The following is an 18,177-nucleotide window of genomic DNA, read 5'->3' as shown; positions in this document are numbered from 1 at the left end:
TGCTGTGCTGGAGCAGGAAAAGGAGTGGGAGTGGGAGCAGGAGCTGTAGGAAGGGTAGAGGACCCGATGAGGATCTGCTGTGCAGGGGCAAGAAAATAAGTGGGGGTGGGAGCTGCCAGAGGAGCCAGGGGAGGAGTTACTGTGCAGGGGCAAGGAAAGTAAAGAGGCAGGATCTGTATGAAGGGGTAGAGGATCCAGGGGAGGAGCTGCTGTGCAGGGGCAGGGAAAGGTGTGAAGGCAGGAACTGTAAGAGGGGTAGAAGAGCAAGGGGAGGAGCTGCTATGCAGAGGCAGGAGCTGTCAAAGAAGTAGAGTAGCTGGAGATTTCGTTATTTAGTTACGATGGGACTAGAGTAGAAGACCTGCTATGCTGGGGCAGGGTTAAGGTGTGGGGGGGAAAAGCTGTAGGAGGGTTAGAAGAGCCAGGAGAGGACCTGCTATGCAGGGTAAGGTGTAGGGACAAAAGCTGTAGGATAAGTAGAGGAGCCAGGGGAGGACCTGCTATGCAGGGTAATGTGTAGGGGCAAAAGCTGTAGGAGGGGTAGAGGAGCCAGGGGAGAAGCTGCTCTACAGGGGCACGGGAAAGTATGGAGGCAGGAGATTTAGGAGTGGAGAAGCCAAGGGAGAAGCTGCTGTGGAGGGGCAGGGAAATGTGTGAAGGCAGGAGCTGTAAGAGGGGTACAGGAGCCAGGGGAGAAGCTACTGTGCAGGGGCAGGGAAAGGTGTGAAGGCAGGAGCTGTAAGAGGGGTAGAGGAGCCAGGGTAGGAGCTGCTGTGCAGGGCAGGAAAAGGTGTGGAGACAGGAGCAGTAGGAGGGGTAGAGGAGCCAGGGGAGGAACTGTGCTGATCCATGGAATGGTGTAGTGGCAAGGAAAGGTGTAGGGGTAGGAGATGTTGCAGGAGTAGAGGAGCTAGGGGAGCACCTGCTGTGCTGGAGCAGGGAAAGATGTCAAGACAGGAACTAGGGGAGGAGCTGCTATGCAGAGGCACAGAAAGGTGTGGGGGTAGGAGCTGTCAGAGGGGTGGAAGAGCCAGGGGAGGAGCTGCTATGCAGAAGCCGGAGCTGTCAAAGAAGTAGAGTAGTCAGGGAGGACCTGCTATGCAGGGGTGGGGTTTAGGAGTGGGGGAAAAGCTGTAGGAGGGGTAGAGAAGCCAGGGGAGGAGCTGCTATGCAGAGGCCGGAGCTGTCAAAGAAGTAGAGTAGTCAGGGAGGACCTGCTATGCAGGGGCGGGGTTAAGGAGTGGGGGCAAAAGCTGTAGGAGGGGTAGAGAAGCCAGGGGAGGAGCTGCTATGCCGGGGTGGGAGCTGTCAGAGGTAGAGTAGCCAAAGGAGGAGCTGCTATGCAGGGACAAGAACTGTTAAAGGGGTATAGGAGCCAGAGGAGCAGCTCCTATGCAGGGACAGAAACTGTCAGAGGAATAGAGGAGCCAGGGGAGGAGCCGCTGTGGAAAGGTGTAGCAGGAAAGGAAAAGTATAGAGGCAGGAGATGTCAGAGAAGTAGAAGAGCCAGGGGAGGACCTGCTGTGCTGGAACAGGTACAGGTTTGCAGGCAGGAGCTGTTGGAGAGAGCCAGGGGAAGAGCTACTATGCAAGGGCAGGAAAAGGTGTGGGGGCAGAAGCTGTAGGTGGGGTAGAGGAGCCAGGAGAGGAGCTGCTATGCAGGAGCAGGAGCTGTCAGAGGAGTAGAGGAGCTGCCGTGCTGGAGCATGGAAAGGTGTAAGGCAGTGGTTCTCAACCTCAGTCCTCAAGTACCCCCAACAGACCATGTTTGCAGGTTTTCCTTTATCTTGCACAGGTGCTTTAAATCAGATTTAATGGCTTGGTTTTTCCGACAGCTGTTAAGAGAAATTCCCAAAACATGGCCTGTTGGGGGTATTTGAGGACTGAGGTTGAGAACCAATGGTGTAGGGAGCAAGGAAAAGTGTAGGGGCAGGAGATGTTGTTGAAGGAGTAGGGGAGCTAGGGGAGGACCTGCTGTGCTGGAACAAGGAAAGGCATGAGGCAGGACTGTGCAAGGGGTAGAGGAGCCAGGGGGAGGACCTACTGTTTTTCGAGGAGGGGAAGCTGTGAAGGCAGGAGCTTTTGGGGGGGGGGGGGGGTGTAGAGGAGCCAGGGGATGAGCTGGTCCTCAAGTACCCCCAACAGTCAATGGCTTGGTATCTTGGACAGCTATTTTATCAAAGAGAAATTTCCAAAACATGGCCTGTTTAGGGTATTTGAGGACCGGGGTTGAGAACCACTGGTGTAGGGGGCAAGGAAAAGTGTAAGGACAAGAGATGTTGAAGGAGTAGGGGAGCTAGGGGGAAGGACCTGCTGTGGTGGAACAAGGAAAGGCACGAGGCAGGAGCTGCACAGGGAGTAGAGGAACCAAGGGGAGGACCTACTGTTCTCGAGGAGGGAAAGCTGTGAAGGCAGGAGCTTTTGGGGGGTAGAGGAGCCAGGGGGGGACCTACTGTTCTCGAAGAGGGACAGCTGTGAAGTCAGGAGCTTTTGGAGGGTAGAGGAGCCAGGGGGAGGACCTACTGTTCTCAAAGAGGGACAGCTGTGAAGGCAGGAGCTTTTGGGGAGGTAAAGGAGCCAGGGGGAGGACCTACTGTTTTCGAGGCGGGACAGCTGTGAAGTCAGGAGCTTTTGGGGGGTAGAGGAGCCAGGGGGAGGACCTACTGTTTTCGAGGAGGGAAAGCTATGAAGGCAGGAGCTTTTGGGGGGGTAAAGGAGCCAGGGGGAGGACCTACTGTTTTCGAGGCGGGACAGCTGTGAAGTCAGGAACTTTTGGGGGGTAGAGGAGCCAGGGGGAGGACCTACTGTTCTCGAGGAGGGAAATCTGTGAAGGCAGGAGCTTTTGGGGGGTAGAGGAGCCAGGGGGAGGACCTACTGTTCTCGAGGAGGGACAGCTGTGAAGGCAGGAGCTTTTGGGGGGTAGAGGAGCCAGGGGGAGGACCTACTGTTCTCGAAGAGGGAAAGCTGTGAAGGCAGGAGCTTTTGGGGGGTAGAGGAGCCAGGGGGAGGACCTACTGTTCTCGAGGAGGGAAAGCTGTGAAGGCAGGAGCTTTTGGGGGGTAGAGGAGCCAGGGGGGGGACCTACTGTTCTTGAAGAGGGAAAGCTGTGAAGGCAGGAGCTTTTGGGGGGTAGAGGAGCCAGGGAAGGAGCTTTTCTGGAGTAGGAGGAAAACAAAAGAACTTTTTTTTTAGCTTTGCTCAGGTGTTGCAGTCCGTTGTAGTGCGATCGGTAACCCATTCAAGCGACTGCCTTAATGCAGCGCACGTTAACATTCTGGCGTAAACAGGCTCTCAGGTGTTTCTTTCTCTTCTGTTAGTGGCCAGACTGACCACCACCTTTAACTTTTCCCTGCATTTTCCGGTAATATCTCAGCGGTCATCTCTGTATTTGGTGGAGCACAATGAGCGAGATTATCCTTCTCACCCCTACATGGTAAAATGAACACCGCATAGGCCAATGGCACAAAGCATTGGCCTTGGACTCACAAGGCGCCCCCTTTAGGCCAGATCTTTTTTCTCGGTTGAAGCATTCGTGGCTCTGCGGTCATGTCTGTGTCCGTCGACTCCGTCTCATTGAGATAAAACGTGGATCATTTGAAGGACATTTAGAGGAGGGGGGGGGGGGGTTAGAAAACCGCACACATACGTGGAGAGTGTCCCTGGTACGTGGCAGGTGCTGAGGCTTTGAGCTTATACTAATAACATTGACCTTTTAATGTATGGGATCAGCGGCAGGCAAACCGTACCGTGGCCTCTAATCGGCGTGTACTTTCCAAAGGTAAATACAATGGAGGGGATGGAGCTAGAAGAAAGCTGAGATTTTAATCATCAGGAATACCAGGCCTGCGCTTATATTTATTCATATGGCTGTATTTATGGAGATTTGTAACCCTCCCCCACCCACACCGCCACCGCTGCGTAGGATTTACCTGGTAGACGGTGATCTTTGACTGTTGGATGTTTTTTTTCCTTGTGCGTCCTTATTCCCATAACATCCTCCCCCTGTGATCAGACTGTACATTGTAACTTTGCAGTACAGCAAAACCTCAGAATTGCAAGTAATGCGGTTTACGTGCGTTTTGCAATACAAGCTGTGTTTTTTTTACTCTTGACTCGATTTAGGAACGTTGTCTCACAAAACGAGCAGGATTCAAGCCTCTGGGGTGTGCAGTACCGCGTGTGGCCAGAGGTGGGGGGTGTGTCAGAGACATTCGGAGACGCTCAGAGACGCTCAGAGGCGGTCAGAGACACTCAGAGAGGCTTGTAGACACTCGTAGATGCTTAGAGACGCTCAGAGACACTCCGAGACAGTCGGAGACGCTCAGAGATGCTCAGAGACGATCAGAAGGTCGGAGACGCTCAGAGACACTTGTAGACACGCGGAGATGCTTAGTGACGGTCGTAGACACTCAGAGATGCTCAGAGATGCTCAGACGGTCGGAGACGCTCAGAGATGCTCAGAGACGCTCAGAGATGCTTGTAGACGCTCAGAGATGCTCAGAGACACTCGGGAACAAAGTGTTTTTGAGTGCTTCCGAGTGTCTCCAAGCGTTTCCGAGCATCACAAGTGTCTCCTAGCGTCTCTGAATGTTTACAAGTGTCTCCGGCACCCGCCCCCCCACATCTGGCCACTTGCGGTACGCAGTACTGCATACACTTAGCCCTTGTACACACGGTCGGACATTCCAATGGAAAGTGTCCAATCGGACCGTGTTGTCGGATAATCGGACCATGTGGGGGCTTCATCTGACGGAATGTCCGACCAATAAAGTTTGAGAGCTAGAAAATTTTCCGACAACATGATCCGATCGGACAAAGAATGTTGTAGAGAATTCCGATCGGACAAAGTGCCACGCATGCTCAGATCAAATTCCTAGACCAAAGCTTTTGGCTACTAGCCGCAACGTAGTCCCGTCGTAACTAAATAACATCATCACGTTCCGAACAATCGGATTTTCCGACAACTGTGTCTGACCGTGTTTCGGACAAATCAGTTTCGGACAAGATTTTGTTGTCGGAATGTCCGACCGTGTGTACAAGTGCTAACAGCGACACTGGAACGAATTATCTGAGTTTCCATTGATTCCTATGGGGAAACTCGCTTTGATATGAGAGTGCTTTGGATTACAAGCATTCTTCTGGAGCGGATTAGGCTCGTAATCCAAGGTACTCCTGTACGCTACGAGGTGTGAGGAAACAGCATGAAGCTGATCTGTGTCAAACACTTGTGAACAGAGGCACCAAGATTTGCTTGATTGCGTCATCTCTGAGCCAGGTGACCCCCGAATGATGCCTGGACAAAGATGGAGAGAATAACAGGCGATGATATTATTGGGGGGGGAGTAATAAGATCTCTCTGAGAGGTAATATATACCTAGAAGGGGATACATTGCTGAGCCTGCCACAGTCTCCTCCTACTTTGTGGAGATTTTCGTTGCCTCTCTAGGGACAGGAAGCTAAAAGTAAATATTCCCATGGGGACACAGACAGGAGTTCCCAAAAGCTCTCTGTACGCTAGCAGATCTCTTTTTTTTTCTGTGTCACTTTCAGACATGCTAAAATGACATACAACAATATTGACTGAGGGGCCACTTAGGCATGCTTTAAGTGAACTATGAGATTGGCTCAGCTGGCTGGCAGAGCGGACTTGGGGGGAGTCAGCGGTTACATTGTGACATTACTCTTTGACCCAGTGTATAAACCGCGCTGTGCCTGCCGAGATCCTACACCGGCTGCCACTTGTATCAAACGATTGAGCCTCATTAAAGGGGAACTCTTGGATCGGCAAATGTTGGCCCAAATCCATTGGTCATCAAGATTCTAAATACCTTATTTTATGTCATCACTGGGTCTCTGTGCTTCTCTATGCAATGCAGTCAGATCACGGCTGGTGATGTCTAGCATTAGTGGTGACATCATCGCACCCTTTCCCACACCCTCCAGGTGTTGTTGGCCCTCCAATCGGAGCCTCTGCATTACAGTGGTGACATCATCACTCCGGTTCTCGCACCTTACAGGCGTTGTGGGTCCTCCAATCAAAGCCTCTGCATTACAGTGGTGACATCATCGCGCCCTTTCCCGCACCCTCCAGGTGTTGTTGGCCCTCCAATCAGAGCCTCTGCATTACAGTGGTGACATCATCACACTGGTTCCCGCAGCCTACAGGCGTTGTGGGTCCTCCAATCAGAGCCTCAGCATTACAGTGGTGACATCATCACACCGGTTTGCGCACCCTATGGGCGTTGTCGGTCCTCCAATCAGAGCCTCTGCATTACAGTGGTGACATCATCGCGCCCTTTCCCGCACCCTACAGGCGTTGTTGGCCCTCCAATCAGAGCCTCAGCAGTACAGTGGTGACATCATCATACCGGTTCCCTCACTCTACAGGCATTGTCGGCCCTCCAATCAGAGCCTCAGCATTACAGTGGTGACATCATCGCGCCCTTTCCCTTACCCTACAGGCATTGTTGGCCCTCCAATCAGAGCCTCAGCAGTACAGTGGTGACATGATCACACCGGTTCCCGCAACCTACAGGCGTTGTCGACCCTCCAATCAGAGCCTCAGCATTACAGTGGTGACATCATCACTCCAGTTCTCGCACCCTACAGGCATTGTTGGCCCTCCAATCAGAGCCTTAGCAGTACAGTGGTGACATCATCACACCGGTTCCCGCAACCTACAGGCGTTGTCGACCCTCCAATCAGAGCCAATGCATTACAGTGGTGACATCATCATACCGGTTCCCGCACCCTACAGGCGTTGTCGGCCCTCCAATCAGAGCCTCAGCATTACAGTGGTGACATCATCACTCCGGTTCCCGCACCCTACAGGCGTTGTCGGCCCTCCAATCAGAGCCAATGCATTACAGTGGTGACATCATCATACCGGTTCCCGCACCCTACAGGCGTTGTCGGCCCTCCAATCAGAGCCAATGCATTACAGTGGTGACATCATCATACCGGTTCCCGCACCCTACAGGCGTTGTTGGCCCTCCAATCAGAGCCAATGCATTACAGTGGTGACATCATCATACCGGTTCCCGCACCCTACAGGCGTTGTTGGTCCTCCAATCAGAGCCTCTGCATTACAGTGGTGACATCATCGCACCGGTTCTCGCAGCCTACAGGCATTGTTGGCTTGGGGGATAAGCTGATACTGTGAGAAGCTCACAGTGTGCAGTGAAATCAGAGTATAAGCCATTTCAGTCCAGGAGAGGAGCCGCTACAACCTTGCAAGACTAAGAGCAAGGCCGGAATTCCCCTTTAATAACACTAAAGAATTGTATTAGCGATTCTTCCTTCTTTGCGGTGAGGTTCGGAGGATATCTCACGCCGTAGCTTCCCATTATCGGCAGCGTCTTTTGTTTTGTTTTTTGCACGCGGCGCCCCCCTCCTGCGCTGGCACGCCGCCAGGTAAAAGTTTTGCCTTTTATTTATTTCTTTACTAAACGGTCTAATTATGGCAGCTTGAGAGTCGGTGGCACCGCTGAGACGCTCCGTACCGCACGCCGCTCAGGAATAAAAGAAAAGGTGGGGGGGGGGGGCGGCGTGCGCTTAAGATAGCCCCGTCTCTGCCCTACTTCATCCCCGCCTCTTCATTATCCTTCCCTGCGCCGCATGATGTAACCGAACCCCGGCCATTGCGTTACCAAGTCCCCCCTTTTTTTTTTCCCGAGAGCGGCTCCCTAGGTGCACTAATTGCTAATTGGCGCGCATTTGCTCTCTGCGGGACTCGCCCTCCCCTCCGCTCGCTGTTTTCTTTTCACGGAATGAAAAAAGCTCATTAAGGTTAAACAGTTCTTTCACACCGGCTCCTCGCCACCGGCTGTAATTAGTGGTGTGGGGCCTGCGTACGGAGGAGGTAGGAGCAGGGAGGGGCTCGGTAGACGATCGACCAGCCGGTGCACCGCTGAAAGTTGGCTGCCTAAATCCTTGTCTACTGTTTATAAAAGCCCTGGCATTCGAGGGGTTGAAGACGCGATCTTTTAATTTATTTTTTTACATGTAAAACTGATCCAGGCAGCTAGAGAGCCACCCAATCCCCCTTTTCCGTATCGCAAAGTGCTGATCCCTGAACCTGGACGCATTCGGCTCAGAGACGTCCAAATTCCCTGCACAGGGCCCTATTCACTTAAATAGGTTGTGTTCTCTGGCATTCAGGGTAGTTGCGGCGTGGCCTCATTCACTTAAATCGGTTGTGTACAGGGTAGTTGTGGCACAGCCCTATTCACTTAAATTGGTTATGTACAGGGTAGTTGCGGCGCAGCCCTATTCACTTAAATTGGCTGTGTACAGGGTAGTTGTGGCGCAGCCCTATTCACTTAAATCGGTTGTGTACAGGGTAGTTGTGGCACAGCCCTATTCACCTAAATCAGTTGTGTACAGGGTAGTTGTGGTGCAGCCCTATTCACTTAAATCAGTTGTGTACAGGGTAGTTGTGGCACAGCCCTATTCACCTAAATCAGTTGTGTACAGGGTAGTTGTGGTGCAGCCCTATTCACTTAAATTGGTTGTGTACAGGGTAGTTGTGGCGTAGCCCTATTCACTTAAATCGGTTGTGTACAGGGTAGTTGTGGTGCAGCCCTATTCACCTAAATCAGTTGTGTACAGGGTAGTTGTGGTGCAGCCCTATTCACTTAAATTGGTTATGTACAGGGTAGTTGTGGCATAGCCCTAGTCACTTAAATAGATTGTGTACAGGGTAGTTGTGGCACAGCCCTATTCACTTAAATCGGTTGTGTACAGGGTAGTTGTGGCGGTTGTGTACAGGGAAGTTGTGGCGCAGCCCTATTCACTTAAATCGGTTGTGTACAGGGTAGTTGTGGCACAGCCCTATTCACCTAAATCAGTTGTGTACAGGGTAGTTGTGGTGCAGCCCTATTCACTTAAATTGGTTGTGTACAGGGTAGTTGTGGCGTAGCCCTATTCACTTAAATCGGTTGTGTACAGGGTAGTTGTGGTGCAGCCCTATTCACCTAAATCAGTTGTGTACAGGGTAGTTGTGGTGCAGCCCTATTCACTTAAATTGGTTATGTACAGGGTAGTTGTGGCGTAGCCCTAGTCACTTAAATAGATTGTGTACAGGGTAGTTGTGGCGCAGCCCTATCCACTTAAATCGGTTGTGTACAGGGTAGTTGTGGCACAGCCCTATTCACTTAAATCGGTTGTGTACAGGGTAGTTGCGGCACAGCCCCATTCACTTAAATCGGTTGTGTACAGGGTAGTTGTGGAGCAGCCCCATTCATTTAAATCGGTTGTGTACAGGGTAGTTGTGGAGCAGCCCCATTCATTTAAATCGGTTGTGTACTGGCGGTTGTGTCACAGCCCTATTCACTTAAATAGGTTGTGTACAGGTGGTTGTGTCGCAGCCCTATTCACTTAAATAGGTTGTGTTCGTTGTTGGCGTTCGGGGTGGTTGCAGCGCAGCCTTATTCACTTAAATAGGTTATATTTGGGGTGGTTGCAGTGCGGTCCCATTCACTTAAATATGTTCTGTTCAGAGGCATTCTTGGCGGTTGCGGCAGGGTCCTATTTAATTAAATGGAGTTCAGGGCGTTTGAGGGGCAGCCTCATTCACTTAAGGCCCCCTTAACTTAAATAGGTTGCGTTCGGGGTGGTTGCGGTGCAGCCTCTTTCACTTAAGTCGGTTGAGTTCTGGGTGGTTGCGGCACCGCCTTTTTCACATAAGTTGGTTGAGTTCTGGGTGGTTGCGGCACCGCCTTTTTCACATAAGTTGGTTGAGTTCGGGGTGGTTGCGGCACAGCCTTTTCACGTAAGTCGGTTGAGTTCGGGGTGGTTGCGGTACATCCTCTTTCACTTAAATCGGTTGCGTTCTGGGTGGTTGTGGCGCAGCCTCTTTCTCTTAAATTAGCTGCGTTTGGGGTGGTTGCGGCGCCGTCGCTTTCATTTAAACAGGTTGCGTTTTGAGGTGGTTGCGGCGCAGCCTCTTTCACTTAAATAGGTTGCGTTCAGGTGTGGCGAAACCTATCGTGATCGGCGAGCAGTAAGCCCTCTGGTTAAATGGGGATGCGCAGCAAACGCGTACAAAGCCTGGGGTTGCGGCACATTTGTTCAGCAACAATGGGGGGGGGGTAAAAGGAGGTGTCACATTGCCTCTGAAAAGCGATCCAAACGTGCTTAGATCCCAGTCTAAACCTAGCCTAAGGCTGCAATCACACTATAGTGTTTCCTCAATGCGTGCAAATTCATGCATTTTATGAAAGGTTCGAAAAATGAGCGTCACTCTTGCCCCGCCATTCAACGTTGAAACAGACGTGTGGCGAAACGCGCAAATCTCAGCGCTTGAAAAGGTGCCTGAACTACTTTGCGCCCTTTTGAAATGAATCGGCGTGGTACATAAATGTGCAGAAAGCTCGCATACACTCCGTGTGGTTTCACGAAAACGCTATGCTATGAACGCAGGGGTCGCTGCGGCTACCTTTGATGCTCTCCAGTCTCCATCCCTTTATTCTCATCATCTGGGATTGTCCCTTTAAATCGAGGTGTCACGGCTGGCGTCCCCGGCCTCTCCAGTAATGTAAAGCCCCCCCCCCCCCCGCGCGCGCGTCGGTGACATAGCGCCGCTGTCCTCGCGTGAACCGTCAGTGTGCTATACCCTCCGGCTGTTTCATATTGTATCCATAGAGAGAAGACGAGATGATTGCCTCGTCTTGCATTGTGCGGACGGTTCTGGCGTGCAGGAAGCTCAGCCGGCCGACGCAGCGAGAATTCCAAATGAGTTCCATTAAATATTGATTATAGGAGGGGGGGGAGGGGAGACTGTGAGCCGCGCTCTGCAAACGTGCGCTCTCCTGGACTGAAGTGGCTTACTCTGATTTCACTGCACACTGCGAGCTTCTCGCCATGTGCGTTAGAAGCTGCGGCAAGTCACTGCATAATGGAAAGATTTGCCACCACCGTCTTAAGCGTTCGGTTTGCAGTGTACAAGCCTGATCTCCGCTTTCAGCTGGTGTGTGGCTATTCAGTATGGAGAAGGATTGCTGGTAAATGAATCGGGCTTCTCTGGTTCCCTGCTGCAGTTTCCCTTTCACTTACAGGTCTTTGCTCTCCACCAACCAGTGACTGCACAGTGAATAGAGAAGCAGCAGACTAACGAGCTCATCCCTAGCACCCTGTACTCTCCTCCTGTCAGCATACGTCTTGCAGTACAACCCTGTCTGGCAGTGGGATGATACCTGATTTTTTTCCCTGCTGCAGTTTCACTTTCACTTACAGGTCTTGTTTTTTAAACCAGACAGTGACAGGACAGTGAAAGGAGAAGCAGCAGACTGATGGGCCCATCTCACTGTCAGCCTGTTCTGTCCTACTATCAGCATGCTTCTAGCAGTGGAACCCTGTCTGGCAGTGGGATGATACCTGATTTTTTTTCCCCTGCTGCAGTTTCCCTTTAACTTACAGCTCTTTTTCTACATCAACCAGTGACTGGGCAGTGAAAGGAGAAGCAGCAGACTGGCGAGCCCATCATGCTGTCATCCTGTTCGCTGCTCCTATCAGCATCCTTCTTGCTGTGGAAACCTGTATGGCAGGGGAGGTGACCTGATTTTTCTCTGCTGCAGTTTCAGTTTCACTTACAGGTCTTGGCTCTCCACCAGCCAGTGACTGGACTGTTGACAGGGAAAACTCAAGGGGATTTCAGTAACATTGACTGCTGAAGCCAAATTAAAAATAGATGTATTCCTTATATAAGCATGACTGGACTGTGAAAGGAGAAGCAGCAGACAATGAGTTTATCTCTCTGTCACTTTGTTCACTCCTTCTATCAGCATGTGTCTTACAGTACAGCCCTGTTTGACAGGGGAGGGGGACTTGATTTTCTCTGCTGCAGTTTCCCTTTCGCTTACAGCTCTTCGCTGCCAGTCACTAGACAGTGAAAGAAGAATCAGCAGACTGATAGGCCCATCTCTGTCATTCTGTTTTCTCCTCCTATCAGCATCCTTTTTGCTGTGGAAACCTGTATGGCAGGTGAGGGGACCTGATTTTTCTCCGCTGCAGCTTCACTTTCACTTACAGGTCTTTGCTCTCCACCAGCCAGTGACTGGACTGTGAAAGGAGAAGCAGCAGACGATGAGCTTATCTCTGTCATTCTGTTCTCTCCTCCTCTCAGCATCCTTCATGCAGTACAACCCTGTCTGGCAGCGGAGGGGACCTGATTTTTCTCTGCTGCAGTTTCACTTTCACTTTCAGGCTTTGTCCCTCCCGCCAACCAGTGAAAGGAGAAGCAGCAGACTCCCTAATGGAGCCTGCCTCCCACCCCAGGTCCCATAGGCCCATCTCTCTGCCACACTGTTCTCTCCTCCTATCAGCATGTGTCTTGCAGTACAGCCCTGATTGACAGGGGAGGGGACCTGACTGTACTCTGCTGCAGTTTTCCCTTTCACTTACAGGCCTTCGCTTTCCAGCAGTCAGTGACTGGACAGTGAAATGAGAAGCAGCAGACTGATGAGCTCATCTCTCTTTCACTCTGTTCTCTCCTCCTATCAGCATGCTTCTTGCAGTACAGCCCTGTTTGGAAGGGGAGAGGACCTGAACGTTCTCTGATGCAGTTTCACTTTCACTTACAGGTCTTGTCCCTCCTCCAACTGGTGAAAGGAGAAGCAACAGACGGATGAGCCCATCTCTCTCTCTCTGTTCTCTCCTCCTATCAGCATGCTTCTTGCAGTACAGTCCTGTTTGGCAGGGGAGAGGACCTGAACTTTCTCTGATACAGTTTCACTTTCACTTACAGGTCTTGTCCCTTCGCCAACCGGTGAAAGGAGAAGCAGCAGACTGATGGGCCCATCTCTCAGTCGCTCTGTTCTCTCCTACTGTCAGCACACTTCTTGAAGCAAAACCCTGTTTGTCAGGGGGAGGGACCTGATATTTCTCTGCTGCCGTTTCACTTTCACTTACAGGTCTTCTCTCTCCACCACAGAGATCTAGTTTGAGCGGGCCATTGAAGCTGAATGGTCAGCACAAGAGCCAGGCAAGTAGCATTTTGAGAATGAGACATGAGCACTGGCAGCCTCAACTCAGAGGGGAATTTATTTGTCTCAAGTTTTTTTTTTTTTTCTTTCTAAACGATCGTCCTAAAAAAAGAAAAAATAAATCAGTGCCGCTTAAAATAGCCCCGCAGGATATCCTGATCATGTGACGCGCCTTCAATTTTCCCCCGGCCCTGCGCTTGCCAGACCGCGCTTTTCTGGCCCGGCCGTGTCTTTCAGAATCAACCGGCACGCCGCGCTGTCACAACACCGCCCCGTCTGGATGCAGCCATTTGGCACCCGCCGCGCTCCGGGTTATGTAATACGCTGGCACGCCTCGGACCTGATCTGACGGCATCCTCGCAATCTGCTTCAAGTGGTTCCGCCATTCCGCAAGATATAAAAAAAAAAAAAAAAAAAACACTCAAAGATCTCCAGCCAGACAAATAATTATTATTAAGCGATCATTACGGCGGGTAAACAGGCCGTCGCAGCTCGTGTAGGAACAGCTGGAGATCGTGGCGGAGCTCCGGGAGTGCGCCATGGAACACGTGCTGTCAAATTTCCCACGGGTTTAACCCCTTATGATCAGCTGCTTAAAGGAAGGCTACGTTTTTTTTTTTTTGTTACAATGATGTAACTATTTAATTGCCATTTGTAACATTTTGTAACTGTATTGATATTAAAAACACGATTGTCCCCGTCTGATCCTCTGCCAAAATAAATTCTGATTTCCTTCCTTCCTCTCCTCCCTTCCTAGGAGAAACAAATGATTTTCATTTCTTAAAGCTGAATGCCGGGATAAGCAAATATTGTTTAAATACAAGAGCCGTGTGTATTATTCCTTCACTCTTGGTGTGCTAACATTGGCGTATAAGCATTTAATATTACCTAACATTGGTATATAAGCACTTAATATTACCAAGCATTGGCATATAAGCACTTAATATAACCTAACGTTGGTATATAAGCACTTAATATTACCAAGCATTGGCATATAAGCACTTAATATAACCTAACATTGGCATATAAGCACTTAATATTACCAAGCATTGGCATATAAGCACTTAATATAACCTAACGTTGGCATATAAGCACTTAATATTACCAAACATTGGCATATAAGCACTTAATATTACCTAATGTTGGCATATAAGCACTTAATACGACTTAACATTTGGCATATAAGCACTTAATATTACATAGCATTGACATATAAGCACTTAATATTACATAGCATTGACATATAAGCACTTAATATTACATAGCATTGGCATATAAGCACTTAATATTACATAGCATTGACATATAAGCACTTAATATTACATGACATTGGCATTTAAGCACTTAATATTAAATTCAAACATTACGCAGCTATTTTCTCTCTAAGTCAAATGTTATTCATTCCTACAGACTAAAGTGAAGCCAGATTACAAGATTATGGCCACTATCTGGAGCTGGCAATCATAGTAAATAAGTACATGATTATCATCTCCATCTAGTTGCCATAAAGTGGCATTTTCCTGATTCACGATACTCTTTTTTTATAACGTAAAATAACATTTGATCTGGAATGGTAGGGAAGTGGTCACGTGGAACTGTGTCCCAAGCTACAACATTGACTACATGTCCCAACATTATGGTTCCGGATCCCCCCCATGGACTTTATTTCATCCACCCACTTTATGCCTTCAGAGACCACCCATCACACCTGTTTTTGGGGTTGTCTTGTAAACAAGTAGGGACCTCCCACTTTTGTCCCTGATCCCTGCAAGTTGATGCTGTGATCCCAGGACACAGCAAACTGCGAAACAGAGGGCCGATATGCGGGACTGTCCCAGCAAAACCGGGACAGTTCAGAGTTTGCGGGACTGTCCCAGCCAATCCGGGACAGCCCAGAGTTTGCGGGACTGTCCCAGCAAATCTGGGACAGTTCACCGGTCTGCAGTCATTCGCGGAATGCCGCAGTGAGTTTTCTAGGGAGGAATTGTGCCATGAAAAATTATTTTAGGATCTCAAGCCGCTGACCACAAAACAAGTGCAAACAGCGGCCAAACGATTCCTTTTTATTTTGAGAGTTGTCCTCGCTCTTCCAAAGTAACTATGTTGACTATTGTAATGCCAGGCAGACTGGATCTCCACCGGTTGTTTTTCCTTGAGAGGTGAACGCATTAGACCGGGACTAATGCATTCCGCGCACATCTCTTTTCTTTACTGTAAGAGCTTTTAAAGGACAGGATGTAAGAGAGCGGCGTGTAATTAAATTTACTGTTAAAGTCCATTACTGTAAGTGGCTCTGTGGGGGCCACTGGCACTTCTGTCTCGTTGGAGAGCCTTGGTTTTCCCTTTATCCATCTCATGATCATCACCTGAGATGGCTTTTAGAACCATTACACATTGGCAGTTTGGCGGTTGGTGCTCCTCCTGCCTTTCGGTGTTGGTGTTGACTTTCTCAATGGTGTACCAATAGCTATAGAAGCCCACACGGTGGTTTTGGGGCCCAGGGGAGGCTGTTCAGGTTGGGTTGGTGGCCAATGGCAATCTGAAATTTGCTATAGAGCTCCATGGTTCACACACTTCTGGTCCCCCCCCCAGCTATGGGGCCCAGGGTGGGAGGGGGGCCATTAGGGAAGCTATTCAGGTTGGCCTGGGGTTGCTGGCCCATGGGCCCAGGATAGGAAGGGGGCCCGTTAGGGAGGCTATTTAGTTTGGGTTGGGATTTGAGTTCCATGATTCATAGTTACAGTCCTGGATTTCCCCCTTCCCCTCGGCAACGGGGCCTGGTGTATGGCCCTGTTGGGGAGGCTGTTCAGGTTGGGTTGGAGCTGGTGACCCATGGGGCCTGCGGTGGGAGGGAGGCTGTTCAGGTGAGGTTAGGGTTAGTGGCCGATGGCCATCAGAATTTTGCTATGGGGCTCCATGGTTCAAAGTTACACTACTGGACCCCTTCCTCCTCCCCCCGTCACCAACTATAGGGCCCAGAGTGTGAGGCTGTTCAAGTTGGGTTAGGGTTGGTGGCCCATGAGGCCTGCGGTGGGAATGAGGGCCTGCGGTGGGAAGTGGGCCTCATTTGGGAGGCTGTTCAGGTGGGGTTAGGGTCAGAATTTTTCTATGGAGCTCGATGGTTTATAGTTATACTCTTGGACTCCCTCGCCTCTCCCCCACCAGCTATGGGGCCTGGAGAGGGAGGGGGCCCATTTATTGAGGCTGTTTAGGTTGTGTTAGGGTTGGTGGCCCATGCTATGGGGCTACATGATTCAAAGCTACACTTCTAGACTCCCTCCTTCCCGTCGGCTATGGGGCCCGGGATGTAGGGAGGGTCCTGTTAGGGAGGCTACTCAGGTTGGGTTGGGGTTGGTGGCCTATGGGACCTGGGGTGGAAGGGGGCCCCATTAGGGAGGCTGTTCAGGTTGGGTTGGGGTTGGTGGCCCATGCAGCCTGGGGTGGAAGGGGGCCCCATTAGGGAGGCTGTTAGGTGGGGTTAAGGTCAGAATTTTGCTATGGAGCTCCCTGGTTCATAGTTACACTTCTGGACTCCCTTGCCCCCCCCCCCCTCCCCACCAGCTACGAGGCCTAGAGTGGGAGGGGGCCCCTTTATTGAGGAAGTGTAGCTTGGGTTAGGGTTGCTGGTCAATGCTACTGGGCTTCATGATTCAAACTTCCACTCATAGACTACCACCTTCCCCTCGGCTATGGATCCCAGGGTGTAGGGAGGGTCCTGTTATGGAGGCTATTCAGATAGGGTTGGAGTTGGTGGCCTATGGAACCTTTGGTGGGAGGGGGGCTCCACCAGGGAGGCTATTCAGATTGGGCTGGGGTTGGTGGCCCATGGGGCCTGGGGTGGAAGGGGTGCCCCATTAGGGATGCTGACCAGGTTGGGTTGGGGTTGGTGGCCCACGGGACCTGGGGTGGAAGGGGTGCCCCATTAGTGAGACTGTTCAGGTTGGGTTGAGGTTGGTTGACCATGCTATAGGGCTCCATGGTTCATAGTTACACCCTCAAACTCTGTACAGCAGGGCTGGAGTGTGACAGGGAGAAGCAGCGCAAGGAGCCAATCGATTCAAGTGCATCCTGATAGGAGAAGAGATCAGGGTGACCTAGCAATGAGTTCAGGCTTCTTCTATCACTGTGCAGTCACATGCTGTGGGTGGGTCTAGGGTGAGAAGAAGTGGGTCGAGAAATGTTGGCCTTCAGATTGACGATATCTAGTGGCAGAAAAAGGTACTGCGGGTGACGTCTCTGGAATAAAGGTGACTACTGAAGCAAAAGTTTTTTTTTTTTCTTTATTTTACCTTTTAAGTGTCTATTGATTCATTTGTTACTTTTGGATGGAGTCCAGTTAAGGCAGATTGGGGGCCCTGGGCAAGCTTAGATCCCCCAATGCTCTGATTGATAGGGATTGCAATAGGCACACAAAGTCACTGTATTTGTATTGTCTATACTGGCCATATCAGGCCCAAGCTTGGTCCCCAGTGAAGCCCGTCCCTCTTCCAGTCTGAGTGCTGCTGTGCAGGGGATATAATACTAAAATTGGGTTATACTGGCCGCATTTAATGCTATATAATGGTGATTGCTAACATGTTCAGCTTCAAAGGAGTTCTGTAGACTTATAGACTTATTATTGTATTTCATTCCGATTTCCCTTTTCTGTTCTGCAGAGAAAGCTGCCGGTATCGATGACGACATCCAGAAATCAGACATCTCCTCCAGCAGCGGTGGGATGATCGAGAAGGAGTCGCTGGGACCTCTCCTCCTAGAGGTAAGTGAATAAAAGCCAACAGCAGCCTTTAAAGCTCAATAAACGGCCTCCGCTTTCAGTCTTGAGCTCCTGTACTGAAAACGCTTGCTCTGACTTCACTGCACACTGTGAGCTTCTCACAATGTGCATTAGGAGCTGCAGCAAGTCAGATCGAGCCCTTATGTCCACCATCATCTAGCCCTTTTCTCCTTAGCCTGACTATCCCCATAGCCCCTGCCCCCCCCCCCACCCCCCCCAACCCACTTTCATTCATTGGGCTTCAGTTTTTTTATTCACTGAGGCTCAGCGTCACATGCGGGCAGTGGGCATGACCTAAAGGCACCCAGACACCCACCCATTTTCTATTTGCATAACCCCTCCCACTGCTGAGGGCGCTAGAGAGGAGTACTGGGGCACTGTGATGTTTTCAGGAAGCTGTGTACAACAGCTTTCTGGCCT

General features: G+C 50.6%; 1 protein-coding gene across 6 annotated transcripts in view; it reads left to right on the top strand.

Moving 5' to 3' along the window:
* NCOA1 (nuclear receptor coactivator 1) overlaps nucleotides 1-18,177 on the top strand; it is a 620,070-nt gene that overhangs the window by 500,703 nt on the left and 101,190 nt on the right. For all 6 annotated transcript variants that reach the window (XM_077489247.1, XM_077489251.1, XM_077489250.1 and 3 more), the window contains one exon: nucleotides 17,639-17,739. In XM_077489247.1, coding sequence (XP_077345373.1) covers nucleotides 17,639-17,739 — 101 coding nt within the window. The remainder of the gene's footprint in view (nucleotides 1-17,638; nucleotides 17,740-18,177) is intronic.

Source organism: Lithobates pipiens, unplaced genomic scaffold (assembly GCF_037356315.1).
Source record: "Lithobates pipiens isolate NorthernLeopardFrog02 unplaced genomic scaffold, aLitPip1_a1.2 Scaffold_18, whole genome shotgun sequence".
Lineage (NCBI taxonomy): Eukaryota > Metazoa > Chordata > Amphibia > Anura > Ranidae > Lithobates > Lithobates pipiens.
Note: the sequence above shows the minus strand (reverse complement) of the source record. Positions and strands in the feature narration are given on the sequence as shown.